We start from the raw sequence: 18,137 nt of genomic DNA on the forward strand, positions 1-18,137 counted from the left end.
CTGGAGAGGTGTCCAGGCCACTGGCCTCCCCAAGGTCTCCTGTCCAGTCCATGCTAGACTGACATTCCCTTGTCAGAGGGTCCTCAGACCCCTCCCAGTCCTCCTCTTCCCTCATCTCCTGAGACTCAGGGTCGTTAGCGAATGAGGATGGTTCATAGGGATAGAAATCCCCGAACGGCGTCGGGATCGGCGCCGACTGGCGCTGTCCCGACGCCGGGACCCATAGAGAGGAGGTATTGGGGACGGCGTCGGCCGGGACCGACGCCGGCGGGGACACCACACGGACCGACCCCGGGGGGGTCGTAAGGTCCACCGGGGACGCTCCATCGCCCGACGAGGGCCGAACGGCACTCTGCGGCGTTGGACCCGAAGGCACCGACGACGCCGGGACCGCCGAACCCTGCGGCGCCGAGCCCGAGGGCAGCGGCGGCGTCGGGATCGCAGAGCCCTGCGGCGCCGGCGTCGAAGACGCCAGCGGCGTCGGGGTTGTACCCGACCCACTAGGGCCCCCAGACGGATTCACTGGGCCCGAAGGCGCCGCGGAACCCGTCGGGGAAGAAAGGGACCTCATGGCCATGAGGAAGCGCTCTATCTCCCCCGGCGTCGCGTTCAGCCCAGGGACCGGGGGGTATGGAGCCGAACGCGGCGCCCGCGACTCCTGAGGAGCCGCGTGGGCGGTGTCACCCGAACCCCCGGCCGCATCGCGCGAGCGTCGGGGGGAGTCGGAAGAGCGATGATGTCTCTTCGACTTCTTATGCTTCTTACCTGACGACTTGGACCCGGAGGAGTGGCGCCGACTCCCGGAGCTGTGACGGCTCCGCCCCCGCGACCTGTCCCTCGACCTCCCGTGGGACCGGGACCGGGACCTCACTTGGCGCGGGGCCGACTGGCGGATCTCGAGTCGCCTGCGGGACCGCTCCCGCCTGGCCTTCCTCGAGAGGGCCCGACAGTCGGAGCAGGCCTCGTCGTCATGGTCGATGCCCAAACACGTCAGGCACAGTCGGTGCGGATCCGTAACCGACATGAGTCGCTCGCAACCGCCGCAGTGCTTGAAGCCGGGCATCCCTAACGGCACCGTCGGAGTCGTGAAGACTTCGAAAGAGATCAAAAAGATCCAAAAAGTTAGTCAAAAAATGACCAGGGAACTGCTTTTTCCAGATCTGCGCTGGCTGGCGCGGAAAAAAGAAGAACTGACGTCAGCACGCGGAGGCGGCGTCTAAGTACTCCGACGACGTCATCACGGCGCCCACGACGCCGACGACGGACGCGGAGCCGCAGACGACGCCTACCGACACGCAAGGGTACTGCTACGCAAAACTTTCCGGATCCAGTCTGACGCCTGGGGATATTCTAAGGTAAGGAATCTATCACTAACGTGTCTCTTTCAGATGAAGAAAAATCTCTGGATCCAGACTGAGCATGAGGGAAATTCTAAGGTAAAGAATCTACAACTAACTGTCTCTATCAGATAGTATAACCATTTTTATGATGGCCAACCTATCTGCCAGGGACAAAGGGAGACAATGGGCCAACAGTTCAGGGTCTTTTATATTGCATGTACTAACGGATAATTAGTGCTAAATTAATATCAGGGTCGCAAACATAGCACCATATCGTCCACATATAATTTAAAATAGAAAGTTAATTGAATAAATACAGGATAAAAAGATATCCAAATTAGGTCAGAGCTGTGAAAAAGATTCCTGAATGATTTTAAAAAAATAGAGGCAGAATTGTGGTGTTGATATATAGGCCTTAACCTAAATTACTTATCTTTTCCTGACCCTGCGGCTGCCACCCTCCCCGGTGGAGGAAGCTAAACTAAATGGTGTAGAGCAGGACAGGACACTGACCAAAAAGACAAATAGCAGTCCTTCCCAGGAGGTGGGTCTGTGAACTAGCTCACCAAAAAAAGGTTGCAGAACCGAATGGCCAAATTGACCTTCTTGACTGACCTGGCTGTCCAGACAGTCGTTTTTTGTGAAAGTATGGAGTGATGCCCACATAGCCATCTCACAAATATTTAGGACATGCACTCCGCATTCCAAAGCACAGGCTGCTTTTTCGCTAGTGCGTAGCAGGTTTTGATGCAGAGTACGATCTAGTGAGATGATTCTTTTCTGTATGGCTTTGCTTTTCTTTGTTCCTGTCAACCTAACAAAAAGCTGATCATCCATGCAGTGCTGTCAGGTATGATTGAGGTAGAAACTGAGAGTCCTCTATGGATCCAGCCAATGAAACCTTCTCTTACTTTGAGGGGCGAGGTGCAGCAAAGAATGCCAGATGAATATTGATTTGTCTGATGTTAAAAGGAGCCACTATCTTTGGCAAAAAGGATGCCCAAGTCTGAAGAACCAGCTTATACGGGTAGAAAGTGGTATACGGAGGGTTCATGGAGAAGGCCTGAAGGTAGCCCACCCTCTGTGGCAATGTTATGGCTACCAAGAATTCGGTCTTAAGCCTGAGCAATCTGAGAGGATAGCTATGCATAGGTTCAAATGGACGACACAAAGGTCAAAACTAAATTTAACTCCCACTGGGGCATAGTGAAGGATGAAGGAGGAAACAAATGCAGATTTAAACAAAGGCCATTACAGCAAACGTAAAAAGACTGAAATAGCTAAAAGGTACCCTTTAATAATGCCCAAAGCAAAGACTTGCTGAGCTAGGAACAAACAAAAAAAACATCAAAACCTTGCACAGCTTGGTTGGCATCAAGTGAGGCAACATGTTTGATCTGCATCAGGCCACTAAGCTAACTTGGGCTCGGTCGGTCTTAACATTCTTGGCAACTCCGGGCAGAAGTGGTATCGGCTGAAAGGTATACAGGAGTTCAGAGTTTCACTTGAGGAGGAACACGTCTCCAAGCGAGAGACTCATTGGAAACTCCAACACGCTGAACTGCTGACATTGCACCTTCTTGGCAGTGGCGAACATATCAGTGGAGAAGTGTGGCTCACTGGTTAGAGGAGGCAGACCTGGAAGCAGAGGTCAGCCCAGGACCAGGGTTCAATTCCTGGCTCGGCGGGGTCTTGAGTCCTAAAATGTCCATGGACTCGACAATTCTCGCTCCGGTGCCTACTCTATTCACGGGTTCACACTCTGCGACTCTGGGCAATAGCTTGCTTAATCTCCACAACGGCCCCTCGCGGCGGGATGCCTGGCTTTCACCTTGCGGATACCCTGCCGGGGTTATCTCACAGGGGAATACCAGGACAGGTTCCCTAAGCAAGCGCTTAGAAACCGCTTGGTGATTTGCGCTATATAAATTCCTGTACATTTACATTTACATCAAGTCACAGTTTTTTCCATTCGGAAAAGAGACCTTGTGCCAATTCTGAGGTAAATGTCATTCGTGATCCCCTAGGTGCCAATAGCGGAGCTCATTTATACTGCCATTCAAAGATCCTGCCAGGTGGTTAATCACCAGGAAAATTCTTCTGTTGTCCAGCCACTTCCAGAGACACAAGGCCTTCTGGCACAGGGTTCGTGACCACACCCCATCCTGTTTGTTGCAGTACCACTTGGCAGTGGTGTCCTCAGGCAGCACCTATGCCATATGGAGCCAGGAACCTGCCAGACAACATTTCATGTGGTTTTACCATCAGGATGATTCCTTGGTGGTCTAGCCACTTGCAGAGGCCTCTTGGCACAGGGACCACAACCTCACCCTGCCTTTTTTGTTATAGTACCGCCTGCGTGGTGTTGTCCGTGAGCACCACCTTTGATGAACAGGAAGAAGGTTTTTAACGTCAAGAAGGCGGCTTTCAACGTCAAGTGGATGTCTTTCAGCTCCAGAAGGCTGATTTGGAGCTGGAAGCCCACTGGAGACCAGAGGACTCTGATCTCCACCTGACCCAGGAGGCCATCTCAACAGCAATGCATCAGTATCCACTGTCATCTCTGGGAGCAGAGCTATGAGGGGGCAGTCGCTGACTCAATCGTGGTGTAGTAACCACCACTGTAGGTCTTTTGCAGCCTCCTCAGAAATCTGGACGTAGTAGGAGAGGAGCCCTTGATGTTGCGTCTACTGAAACTTTAGAGCCCACATATGCTACCTGGCATGCTAAACCAGCACGAAGCAGGATTTAATCCTGTCCCAGCTGCCTCAGAGTCGACCACGCTGAAATCTAGGGTGAAAGATCTGGATCAAAGCCTGAATATCCTAAATTCTCTTTCCCAAGGGAAAGGCACAAGAGCAAACTGTGTCCAGAATGGCTCAGATGAATGAGTGTCTGAGAAGGAGTCAGGCGCGACCTTCGCACGTTTATGTGTAAATCTGAAAAATGACAGGCCGTTCACCGTAATCTGGAATTGGCTTATGACTGCCTGAGGTGAGCTGGCCTTTGACAGTGAGACATTGAGGTAGGTGAAGACTGACACCCCTGACCTCGGAGGTGTGCTGCCATCACCACTATTACTTTGTGAACACCCGAAGGGGAACAGGTGAGAGCTAATGCTCCTGTCCCACTACAAACCACAGGTAGCACTGATGGGTCTGCAGGATGAGTATATGGAAGTCAAAGTTATGCAAGTCCAACAATACCATCCAGTCTTCAGGGTCGAGGACAGACAAGGACTGAGCCAGTGTGAGCACCTTGAAGTTTTTCTTCTAGAGAAAGGTGTTTGAGAAGTCGCAATTCTAAAATAGAATAAATGCCTCCTTCTTGGGCACCAGAAAGTAGCAGAAATAGCAACCATGCCCTACTTCTGGTGCAGGGACACTCAATACACCCTAGGCCAAACGGGCCTTCACGTCCTGCCGCAAGACAGAAAGATGGTCCTCTGTTCGCTATTGGGGAGACGGAAGAAGGTGTGGCGGTGCTAAAAGTGGAGGGCATAGCCTTTCCTGTCTGATGGAATGGCCTGCAAACTCAGAAAGAATCTTCGGATCCTGCCTCCCCCCCGATCCATAAAGGGAACACTGAAGGGGAGTGGCAGGTGGGACTGTGTGGAGGCTGGGAAATGGGCAGCCTGTTGACCTTGGCCATAGTGGACAATGGGCACCACTGGAGCAAGGTTCCCGTAGGGACCGAAACGCGTAAGGTGTTGCTGGCTTGCTGATATACAATGAAATAAACTGAACAAATCTTCGAAAAACGTGTGGTTTAATTGGGAAACCCGAGAGTGCATGAAGGAAAACTTCCCGAAGGGGAAACCGGAACTAATTGAAAACGCGGCTGGGTCCCGCCGCGCTTCGCGTGCACCGCCTTAGAGCACCCGGAAGCCTGGATCAAAACAAAGGAGATATATATATATATATATATTCACAAGGTGCCCTGTGCTTGAGGACGCCACTCCACGGAGATTTAGCTTACAAAGCCTTTATTTTCACATTGCCACATGTTTCAATTGAGAAATTCAAGGTCCCTGACGCGTTTCGAGGCAGCATGCCTCTTCTTCATAGGGAAAGCAATCAGTGCGCGATTGCGCACTACAACCATTTTATCCATTTTCTCTGCATGCTGCTCGCAGGTTGAGTCAATGTTTGTGCAGCATGCTGGGGGTTGTAGTGCGTGCCCTTCATTGGGATTTTTACTAGCCTCCAGTGGCTGCCGAGCACTGATTTGTTTATTTGCTTTTTGAAAAAAGTCCATTCATAACCCTCCAGTGGGTTTCAATTGAGAACGCTGGCATCAATTATCGAAATCTCCGTGCTGCATTTCAAGCCGGCAAAGTTCCAGCTCGCAGGCCCGCCTCTTCGGTCCGCGGGTGGTGCATCGCTCCACGGCGGACTGCCGCGTTTGTAACATACTCACAAGGTGCCCTGTGCTTGAGGACGCCACTCCACAGAGATTTAGCTTACAAAGCCTTTATTTTCACATTGCCACATGTTTCAATTGAGAAATTCAAGGTCCCTGACGCGTTTCGAGGCAGCATACCTCTTCTTCATAGGGAAAGCAATCAGTGCGCGATTGCGCACTACAACCATTTTATCCATTTTCTCTGCATGCCGCTCGCAGGTTGAGTCAATCTTTGTGCAGCATGCTGGGGGTTGTAGTGCGTGCCCTTCATTGGGATTTTTACTAGCCTCCAGTGGCTTCCGAGCACTGATTTGGTCCCAGAGTTCTGTAGCGTGTCTGTGGACCGAACGGGTGTTGAGCAGGATGCACTTTAGGCGGTTTGAGTCGGAGTTGTGTTTGGAAGATGTGGATTTGGTGAGGGTTCTGACGCAGTTGAACTTGCAGGAGAGGCAGGCGAAAGGGCCGTGAGGGCGTCCTGGAGTAGCTTTGCAGCACAGTGGTGTACGTCCGGGGTTGAGGGCGAGGAGCGTTGCGGCATCATATGTGACTCTAGAGGGGTGAGGGCGGTGGGGAGCAGGGGGTCTGGCGCTGGGCGCGGTCCAGGCGCGGACGGGCGTAGACAGGCTTACCTTTGGCTCACCTTCGGCGCGCATGGGGCGCGACCGCTGCACGCAAATGCATCTGTCATAAGTGGATAGTAGAGTGGGAGGGGCGAGGGAGGAGCAGCTGGGAGGCGGGAGCAGGGCGGAGTTCAGGGCAGGGAGGCACAAACAACAACAAGATACAAAATGGCAGTCAGCCCAAAAGCGCAATCGGGTTGGGGCACAATATGAGCTACAGAACGCGAACTGTAGTCACAATCAGGCACAGAAAATTCCACACAGGCAGCACACTTAATTAGAATGTTGCAGCGCGCTTTGTCAGACTAGCGACGCTGTAGTATGCTAATGAGCGCTCGTTACCTCGGCAGGGCAGCGCAACAATACAGTAATAAATTTGAGCGTGGAGCGATGCACCACCCGCGGACCGAAGAGGCGGGCCTGCGAGCTGGAACTTTGCCGGCTTGAAATGCAGCACGGAGATTTCGATAATTGATGCCAGCGTTCTCAATTGAAACCCACTGGAGGGTTATAAATGGACTTTTTTCAAAAAGCAAATAAACAAATCAGTGCTCGGCAGCCACTGGAGGCTAGTAAAAATCCCAATGAAGGGCACGCACTACAACCCCCAGCATGCTGCACAAACTTTGACTCAACCTGTGAGCGGCATGCAGAAAAAATGGATAAAATGGTTGTAGTGCGCAATCGCGCACTGATTGCTTTCCCTATGAAGAAGAGGCATGCTGCCTCGAAACGCGTCAGGGACCTTGAATTTCTCAATTGAAACATGTGGCAATGTGAAAATAAAGGCTTTGTAAGCTAAATCTCAGTGGAGTGGCGTCCTCAAGCACAGGGCACCTTGTGAGTATATATATATATATATATATATATATATATATATATATATATATATATATATATATATATATATATATATATATATATATATATATATATATATATATATATATATATATATATATATATATATATATATATATATATATATATATATATATATATATATATATATATATATATATATATATATATATATATATAGACACAAAATTGTAGCTGAACCCTTGCCTCGGTTTCTCGGCGGGCTCACGGCAGGGGTAGCCACCCCCTTCAAATCAACACGCTTCACCCGCGTCCTCCTTCTACCAGTTTCGGAAAGAACGACACAGGAGCAGTGGCCTCAATCAATGGTGCAGTTTAATGCTGATACAACGTCCGACGCGTTTCGGAGTAAGCCTACTCCTTCATCACGGGCCCGTGATGAAGGAGTAGGCTTACTCCGAAACGCGTCGGACGTTGTATCAGCATTAAACTGCACCATTGATTGAGGCCACTGCTCCTGTGTCGTTCTTTCCGAAACTGGTAGAAGGAGGACGCGGGTGAAGCGTGTTGATATATATATATATATATATATATATACATACATACATACATACATACATACATACACACATATATATATATATATATATATATATATATATATATATATATATATATATATATATATATATATATATATATATATATATATATATATATATATATATTCTCCCAATCCTGGCTTAGATTTCAAGAAGAACAGGCACCGACTCCGTGGATGTGATCAAAGGTTCTTTTATTCACCAATACAAGCAATCGGACGCGTTTCGGCAGATGGAACCGCCTTGCTCACTACATCAATATGTATATATTTTTTTTTCATAAAAAAGAATTATGTTACTTACCCAGTAAGCATCTGTTCTTGGCATGTAGAGCTGTAGATTCACATGCTTTGCATACTCCTGTCATTTAGTGTTGGGTCCAGATGTTTGGAAGCTGTTTTCCTTCGAAGAAGTCTTTCCCAGTCACAAGGTAAGGTGACTCCTCCTTTCGGTCATTGTGTGCATGGGCATCAACCCCATTGTGAGATTGTTTTCTTTCCGCCATTGGGTTTGGATGTGTATTGCTGTGCTCCGGTTCGAAACATTCCATGGGGTTCTCCTTGGTGCGCAATCCACTGTACCCACAACGGTATTATTAAAGTACACATTTCCCACTCTCCTCATATCGATTCTATCAGGAAAGTTTCCATCTTCGGTCTAAAACATTGAACATCTTCGGGCATGGCCGCAACGATCCAGCCTTCTGCCGATGGAACGGACTCTGTTTCAATTCTGTCCTTGGTGCCACTCCAAGTACCCTTCCACCGATCTACACCAAGTCAGCAACCTGGGCCTCTCACTGGAGCACAAGGAAGAACATTGTGAGGCTTGTTGGTCTTTTAGATCAAAAAAGACTCTCCAGGATCGTCTGACTAGACCACAAGAAATGCAGCGACTCAACATACTCCGGAGATCTTCGACGAAGAATCCGAACAGGAGGAAGCGGCTGCTGCAGAAGAAGAGGGGGGGGCCTTTTCGTTCCCAGAATCGGATTCCATCTTAGAGATCGAATTGAAGTTCAACGTCGTTCCAGCAGGACAGGGTGCCGTGAGTACTAAAGCCCCCTTACCAAATAAACTCTTTCACTAAACATAAGGCTTCGGCACCACCTCTGCCATCGGCCCTTGGTAGGCACTGAGAGGATGTTTCCGACGCTCTGTCCTCGGACGTGACACCAAAACAAATAGTCAAAACAAACAGTCAAGCCTTCCTGTTCGGGATTGAGTCGAGACAAATCCTCATCGGATCCAAAACATTCCACTCCGAAGGACAAATATGTTTCGGAGCAGAAATCTCCAGTTTCAAAACACATGTCTGCTTCGGAACCAAAACCTTCCGCTTCTAAGGTACCAAAAACTTTGGAGCCGAATTCAAAATAAGATCTCCCAGATCTAATCTTAGAGGTCATGAGGGACAGATTGGAACGAAACAGGAAAACCTATACATCAATCCAGATACTGAGCACATTTTGGATAAAACTCCTTCAAAAAGGAAAGCTAGTTCAGAGGACACAGGATATAAGATTTCCTCTAAAGAAGAAGGACATTGCTACAAGTCCTATTCACCTTGCCACCATCTTCACCCTTACTACAACTGCCAGCCTCAAACAAAGGTTACAGGGACGTTGTAATTAAGTTCAGATTTTACACACACAAAAACCATGGAAATTCAGCAGTTATAGTAGCTATAACTCGTCCATAAGATAACTATAATTTGCGCCCCCGCCCTGCACACTTATCTCATCAATACTTTTATAGCATATGTTGAAGTGATATTATCAATGATGTTATAGAAGATGGTATGAGTGATGTAATTTGTGGGGTAATTAGCAATGCATGGGGGAGAGCGAGTTATGGTTACTAGAGATAACTAACTATAACTGCTGAATTTCTATGGTTTTGTGCGTGTAAAATCTGAACCTAACTATAATTTCTCTCTAATCTTTGGTTTTCGAGTGAATTTTTAAGGTTTTTAAATTTCTATTTCCTAACTATAACACTCTTGTAACCTTCCATTTTTTCAGTGAATTTCTATGGTTTTTAATGCTAATTTTTAACTAGAACATCTCTGAAACCTTTGCTTTTTTTAATGAATTCTACTTTTCTTTTGATTAAGTAAAGTAATATTTAATCACTATACATTAAACCCACCACCACCGCGCACAGTTGGCCAACCCCCCTACCCTTGCAGCCAAACACGGCCAGGCCATGCAGTCAACACCCCACTTGCAGGCAACCCCACGCAGTGCACAGCCTTCGACCATGGGCAGCGGGGTACTGTCCACAAGGCCTGTGTCCAACCCCCCTAAAGGTAGTCAACATACTGACCTCCTCCCCGGGCCATGTGCGCTCCATCCCCCCAATTATTTTTATGCATTTCCCCTGGGACCTGCCACCACAGGGGGGCATTTAATAAACAAGAGCGGAGACCGCTCTATTTTTTTTCTTTATTTTGCCGCAGACACATGGATGCTCTGCTGATCTGTGGAAAAATAACAAATACATTTTTGTTCAGGGTGTGGATCCCCAATGCCAGACATATTGGTTGGGGGGGGCTGGGGAAGGGGCAGGATATTCTTACAATGCCCCACATTTTGCTTTTGTTTTGCATTTTGGGGAGATTCGAACTTTGGCTGAGTCCAGAGTCTCAAGAAGGCTCCCACCACTTCCTGGTTGAAGTGGTAGCAGCCAATCAGATCTTATCGATTGATGTATCGGATCCGCGGAGCATCTGCGCCCCCTAAATATACATAAATCTTTTTTCTTTAATAACTCAAACTACTGAATGGATTTACAGCAATTTACTTAACAGATCTTCCTGGAACAAGATCTACCTTTCTGCCAAATTTGGTGTAATTCTGTTCAGCGGTTCGGGCTGTGGTCATGTCGAAAAACGCCCCATGGGAAATTTCATGGAAAAAAAGCGTTTTGGGACCTCTCCCCCTTTGACTAATCACCCCAAAACTTTCTGGACAGTAACTGAAGTGAGTGGTGAACTAGTTTTGAAAATTTAGGGAGGATTCGTCAAGTGGCAGCAAAGTTATTAGCAAAATAAAAACACTTTACCTGTGGAAACTAGGTCCTAACTAGAACTACCTACTGGCAATCGCCCGAAAGCAAGACACACACACATCTTCCATAGATCTGTTCAAGTGTCATTCCCATGTTGATTCCTTCTATCACGGCTCGGCACCCATCTTGGGGAAATGGGCCAGTCCACTTTCTCCACCAGCCATCCTGCGCTGTGAGTGACACTATTTTGCATGACCACACATACACTTCGTTGCCAGGACTGCTGGGTTATGACTTTATATATTTGTCTAATTTTTTACTTTGTATAAGTGTGAATAGTTTTTTATAATTTCTTTTAAACATTGCACACTTACCAATCCCTATAACTTTGAAAATGCTTATTTAATATGCTTTGTAAGGTCATCTATTTATGTTTGCATTTAAAAAAAATACACTTGTAAAGGAATACCTTCCAGCTCGGCCTGCAATATCACAAAAGCAAATTTGCAGGATGTTACTGAGAAGAATCTCCAGGTTCAGTTTTCCTGATAGAGCAAGAATCTTCAATACAGGCCAATAGGCAATGCATTTAAATGTTCTTCTTAAAAGAAAATGGCTAACCCATTGTCCAACCCATATTCTTTCCAAAACGCAAGCTGTACCCCATAATATTCTGTTTTATTTAAACCTTTCTCAGTACCACTGTATAAAACTCACAAAATTCCAAACTAATCAGCCAGGACTATGGCTGGAATAACTAATCAAGGCCCCCACCACAATACACTGACTAACACCACTTAAAGGTCAAACTTGGTAGTATGTAACTCAAGGGAATATCCCTTTTGCTAAAATAACCTATACACTATACTGAGAATTCCCGGATCCTCCAGAGTTTCCATGGAGGGCAGAGCTTTCTTGGTACTGGGTCCAGCCCTTTAGAACACACTTCTTTGCACAGGAAATTGAGGTCTAATGAAGATTATCAGAAACATGATTCTTCCCAAAAAATAAAATGTTATGTCATTGCAACATTTTTACAACTTGCTAAACTCAGCCTGTCAAAAACCAACAAAGCAGCACAGCACAAATCGCACAAGAATGATTAATCATACTGTAAAAATACCCTCTTCCCCACAGCAACCATCACGCCTGCTGCTCTGGATCTAAACACAAAGACACTGGTTCCCAACCACCCCTCCCAACCGATCTTGTAGCAAAGATCCAGAGTAACAGAAAATAAGCCACAGACATTATGAAAAGAGGCAAGACACCACAAACCACCACAGACGAGATCTGCCACTGAGGTTTCTGCATACAGTCTAATTGAGCAATGCACACCCACATTTCTCAGAAAACCGAGCAGCAAGAAGGTACGATATTGGTAAAACAATTTTGACAGCTCAGGTCAGATTCTCAGAACAAAAACGCTAACAGGGCAAGAGGACTCGACTCAATGGCAAAGAACATTTGTTTTGTTTATCTTGTTTAAGGTCTTGCCAGTGCAAGTGATTGCCAGAGGATGTAGAGGAGCACTCTGTACAAGCTGCTCAAGTGCATCCAAACCTCAGGCCTAAACTAGACCTTTGTGAAAGAGATACTGGCATAAAATGAAAGCGGGAGATTTGCTAATAGGTACCTTTGAAAAACTAGTTAGACTGACAGACACAGTCATGTCTAGTGATAGTCTGGACCTTCTGACATCGCCAGCCCTACCTGGCTTTCAGAAGTACCAGCCCATGAAACAAGCTCCCAATTCCCAAAAAGTCAATCAACACCAGTCCAGTCTGTAGGTTAACTATAGATCGGTGCCCTGATGTGCCTTCATGCCGTATTGCAAAAAAACAGGAGTGCGAGAAGACACAGAAGTGATTGTAGCGAAGAAGACAGGATGGAGAGACAGTGGATTCCTTATAGATCCCAACATAACAAGACAGTGGGCAGATCCTACTTCCCATACCAGCATGCCAATCACCCATCAAAAGACTTGCCTAAAGCCTCACCTCTGCATGAGCCAGCCAAAGATCAGGCAAGACTACACCCTTTTAGAACGTAGTTCAATAGATGTGCCAATGAAGCCAGAATCTTCAATGAAGGGCTGGCCATGGGAAGGAGGGGCTTTCTGGCCATTAAACAGACACCAACTGGTTAGGCCTGCAATTGCAACCCAATTGGAGTGGCGATCAGCATGCAGGCAATACCTGGATCTCATAAACGGGTTTGGAAGAAGGAATAGCAGCAAACTCTCTGTAGTCAAACTTCTTTTCAGAGATGGACTGGAAAGAATAGCAAAAAACAGAAGGGAGAGAAACAGTGTGAGCAGTAGTGGGTAAGTGAAAGCAGGGGAGGTGAGGATGAGCAACCTTGCTTCCCCGTGCACAAAGAGTGAGTGAAGGAGGGAGAAGCAAGAATGAGCAGTGGACAAGCTCAGTGACTGATGTGAGAGTGGATGAACAATTTAGAAGCTATGTTTCATTAAGACAGAGTGACATGGAAGACACCCCTACAAATGGAGGTCGGAGTGAAGATTAGAAAGTGAAGGAGGGGGAGAAGAGAAAAAGAGCAGAAGTGCTTAACCTGGGACAGGACGAGGCTCAACGAATGACTGGAGAACCAGTGGGATATTTAGTGCAGCTATAGCGGAATATCAGGATATATGTCACTTCTAAGCGAAGAATCAGTAAGGATGAGCCCCAATGCAAGCAGAGCATGGAAAGTGGGAGTGTGTGTTTGTTTCACATGCACATGGAATGAGTCGGTGATTGAAGGTGGCAGCAGTGATCAGCCGCAGGGCTCCACCTACACAGGAAGTGAGTCTGCAAGGGAAATGCTGATTAACATTTTTTTCACGTAATAGTGAGTTGGGGAATGCTAAACCAGGCAATGAACTATGGTGCTGTGGCAGCAAATGGGGTGAGGGGAAGTGTAAGGGCACCAATGCTAAGCTGTTGGTTTTCCAGGGCCCCACCCAAAATTTGCTTCACTTTGATACAAGGTATCATTTCGCTGCAATGTGTTGACGTTTGTCTTGGCACTGCATTAAGTTTAAGGCTTGAGAGAAAGTGTGTGCTACTCTTACTCGGACTGAAAGCATTTCGCCCTCTAACTGAATGAAGAGCATGACTAAGTGTACGCAGGGAAAAGTACAGATATTTTGCAATTTTCAGAAAAGATGACATCTGACAAATGAGGGAAGAGAGCCAGGAAAAGAGAATACTGCTTACCAGCCTCCCTGGCGACGTCACATTCCTGGGACTGTAATCTGAAAGGGAGAGAAGAGGAAGAGAATGAGAAACCAGTTGTGGCCCCTACAGCTATCTAAGCTCGAGTACTGTTGCTCATAACAAATCAAGATATGACGGAAGAGGGGCTCACGGACTATGCTCATGAGCAGACACGTCAGCAGGTGCATTGACAGCAGTCAAAGGTAGACACTACCATAGATACACTGACCACATTCAACAGCACCTGCTTCAGGAAGTGCTCTGACCAGAGTCTAAGGTAGACATTATCATGGATGCACGGACCACATTCAACAGCACATGCTTCAGGAGTTGCTTTTACCACAATGAAAAGTAGACGGGGATTAACGGGGCACATTTACCAGCACATGCTGCGGGAGGTGCCCTGACCGTGTTCAGAAAAGGAACAGCTGGGGGAGAGCAATGCCCATGTTCAATGGAAGGCAATGTTGGAGGGGAACGTACACCATTCAAGACGGGCACTCCAGCACGTTCAGACAAAGACCCACCTGAGGGTGCACAAAACATACTGAAGGGCTGGCACTGCTGGAGGGGCACTGCCAGCATTGAAGGACAGGCACTGCTCAGTGTGCACCAACCACATTCAGGGGAAGAGACTGCTTCTGTTTTTGTTTTTAGGTCGAGCATTTGAGACCTCTTGTACATACTTTAGTATATACTTATATGTGTATGTGCTTTGTGGTCTCTGGCGATCAGCCCTAGGACTTGTCTGCTTCCGCTCAGGGACTTTTTTTTCTGTTCAGCTGCCTCTATTTAACGGTCTGGATAGAAAACGACCAGTAGAGGTCAGTAAAATACCAGAATTGCTTTCTGCCGAGGAACTTTTTTTTCTTTTTCTGGCAACTGCCTCTATTTAACTTTCTTGATAAAAAACGACCAGAACAGGTCAGTAAAATATCTGAATCACTTTAGCATTCTCCAGATTCCACTCCATAGAAATTGTCTTACACGAACACCTGTAGACAATAATATTTTTTTCAAATCTTGTATTTTCAGTGATATGACCACCGAAGGCCCGGATATTATATTAAAACCAGAGCCTTGGACAATACCATTTCCAGCTGAAAGGCAATATGTCTCTCCGTGCATTCCCATACCTGGCGTGTCACACAGTTTGGTGCTTACTTTCCCTCCATTTTAAAGAACAGTGGATGTTTTAGCACCCAGGCTAATGTGCTGCATAGCTAAATACATATAAGGTCAAAGGCGAGACCGATTGCATTGCAAATGCTTGTTTAATATGAGGTGGAAGAGGCAGACATTGACCTTTTGAACATGCACACTAAATTGTGAAATTAAACCTAACAATCGTTAGAGCCTGCAAGAAAGCAAGGCACGCCAAATTGTCTGCCAGCGTTTGCAGTTTAGGAGATTGCAAATAAGGTACTGAAATGTGACTTCATTTTATTATTTGTCACTTTTTGTTTACTGACTCGGAAATTATGATTCACAAATTATGGTACAGGACCTGGAAAAACACAAAAAAGGGCCTATTCAAACACCCCAAATTCTGCATGCCTGTTTTAGGTACATTTTTTAACCCTGCTTTTGGTCATGGGATGCTGTAATACTGCTTGTCTGTTTCATGCACATTTCATTATGCTGCCCAAGGCTATGGGATGCTGCGAAACTGTCATATACTGCTCATCTGTTTTATGCACATTTGATGATGCTGCAAACCTGTAATATATTGCTAGTCTGTTTGATGCACATTTCATGAGATAGCCCTCGGTTATGGGATGCTGCAAATCTAATATACTGCTCGTCTATTCCATGCACATTTCATTATGCTGTGCAAGGCTATGGGATGCTGTGAATCTGTAATCTACAGCTTGTCTGTTTCATGCACATTTCATTATGCTGCTCAAGGGCATGGAATGCAGTGAAACTAATATACTGCTTGTCTGTGTCATGCACATTTAATGACGCTGCAAATCTGTAATATACTGCTCGTCTGTTTCATGCACATTTCATGATGCTGCTCATGGCTATGGGATGCTTCGAATCTTTAATATACTGCTCGTCTGTGTCATGCACATTTCATTATGTTGCCCAAGGCTATTGGATGCTGTGGATCTGTAATAAACTTCTAGTCTGTTTCATGCATATTTCAATATGCTGCTCAAGGGCATGGGATGCTGTGAATCTGTAATATACTGCTAGTCTGTGTCATGCACATGTCATGATGCTGCAAATCTGTAAAAACATGCTGGTCTGTTTCATGCACATTTCATTATGCAACTCATGGCAATGGGATGCATCGAATCTTTAATATACTGCTCGTCTGTTTCATGCACATTTCATTATGCTGCTCATGGCTATGGGATGCTTCGGATCTTTATTATACTGCTCGTCTGTGTCAAGAACATATCGTGATGCTGCAAATTTGTAATATACTGCTCGTCTATTTCATGCACATTTCATTATGTTGCCCAAGGCTATGGGATGCTGTGGATCTGTAATATACTGCTCGTCTGTTTCATGCACATTTCATGATGTTGCTTTCAGTTTTGGGATGGTGTAATTCTGTAATATGTTGGATGTGCACATAAACAACTGAGTTTAATACCACAGTTGTTTGTTATTAATTACTAAAAGGCTGATGAAGTGCCACTAGGATCTGTAACTCAGATGGCAATGGGGTGTGTGAGAGCATGTGGTCCAACAGAGGCAGAGGAGACACAGATCTATCATGCGCATGTCCAGTTCAAGTGCATGTGGAGGAATCAAAGCTGTTGACCAGAAAGATACTCTTTTACCCTGGAGGAAAGGACACCTTCACGCAAGAGGAGAATGAAGAGACAAGCTAACAAGTAGATACATACATCGCGCACTGCCCCAAACTTTACATACCCATCAGCCAGGTCTTGCATAAACACTGATGAAAGCTGGTTGGCAAGATACTTTCCAAATCAGAATTACTTGGATTAACTCAAACGTGTAGGAACACTAGTTCAGACCCTTTTCCACCTAATGTGAAGCTCAGTGCTCATCTTTAAAAATACTTTAATCATACAGCAGAACTACGACTGAATAGTACGTACTTCAGCCGGAAGGACAATTAACGGGTTCTAATCGTGTTGACCCCCTCTTTTGATATGCCCTACCTTCTGGTAATCTAATGGCTAAAGTGTAGTGTCCCATACACTGCGGCTATAGGCATGAATAAGATACAGATTCTTTTTGTTGCAACATCTTGGTGCAGTTTACCAGGAACCTCACAGAGACCAGGAAAATTCCTTACAATACGGACCATTCACAGCTTTGCTTTCTAGGATATTTCACTTCCTCTGGATGTTCTCATGCCAGGAACATGCTGGGATTCACCTCCTGGGCAGTCTCTCCTCTTGCAGAACCAGGTACTCTCCTTCCCTTTCTCTCAGATGCAGGGAGGCAGGCTTCTAGGCAGACCCTCAGCTCCTCCAGCAGAAAGGGTAGACTTACGGTGACGTTCCCTCATCTATGGGAGGCTGGCTGCCAGGCAGACACCAGCCCTGGTCACACAGCTGTCCGAGTACTCTGCAGCGTGCTCCCCTCCTTGATCATGATGAACAGGGTTGGGGATCCACTGTCTAAGGCTTCAGAATTAGTTCGGGTAGGTTCATTTTCGGATGTTATTTCTAGGCTGCTCTCTAAACATATTTTTGAGTAACATGATCACTCTCACAGCAGCCAGCGATAGGGCTGGCTCCAAACAGGAGTATCCAAAGCTTTCAACAGTTGCGGCATCCCGGGCCGCACTTCAACAGCAACCTCTCCTCTTCTCTGTCGGCACCAGCACCAGCTTGCAGGCTTATAGTGGTTGTCTATTGACACAATGCAACTTGCGGTTGCAAAGTCTTAGTGCAGTTCACTCCAGGAATCCCAGAGACAAAGAAGACCTCGCAGGGCGAGTCACTCGTGGCTCGGTTCTCTAGGGTAGTCACTTCCCATATGTTCCTATTCCGAGAATATGCTGATCTTCTCCTCCTGGACAGTCTCTCCTTCTGTAGGGCCAGGCACTCTGTTTCCTTCTCTCAGCAGGCAGGCATCCAGACAGACCCTCAGTTCCTCCAGCAGAAAGTACAGACTTCAGTTG

The 18,137-nt window shown here is 46.5% G+C and overlaps 1 protein-coding gene across 24 annotated transcripts in view; it reads right to left on the reverse strand.

Moving 5' to 3' along the window:
- Positions 1–18,137, reverse strand: part of SCRIB (scribble planar cell polarity protein) — a 668,035-nt gene that overhangs the window by 29,787 nt on the left and 620,111 nt on the right. For 18 of the 24 annotated variants that reach the window (XM_086966382.1, XM_086966383.1, XM_086966358.1 and 15 more), the window contains 2 exons: positions 14,021–14,058; positions 12,998–13,072 (listed from right to left, as the gene is read on the reverse strand). In XM_086966382.1, coding sequence (XP_086822508.1) covers positions 12,998–13,072; positions 14,021–14,058 — 113 coding nt within the window. The remainder of the gene's footprint in view (positions 1–12,997; positions 13,073–14,020; positions 14,059–18,137) is intronic. The other 6 variants (XM_086966372.1, XM_086966367.1, XM_086966380.1 and 3 more) reach the window with 1 other exon arrangement.

The sequence above is a fragment of the Lissotriton vulgaris genome, chromosome 4_1 (assembly GCF_964263255.1).
Source record: "Lissotriton vulgaris chromosome 4_1, aLisVul1.2, whole genome shotgun sequence".
Lineage (NCBI taxonomy): Eukaryota > Metazoa > Chordata > Amphibia > Caudata > Salamandridae > Lissotriton > Lissotriton vulgaris.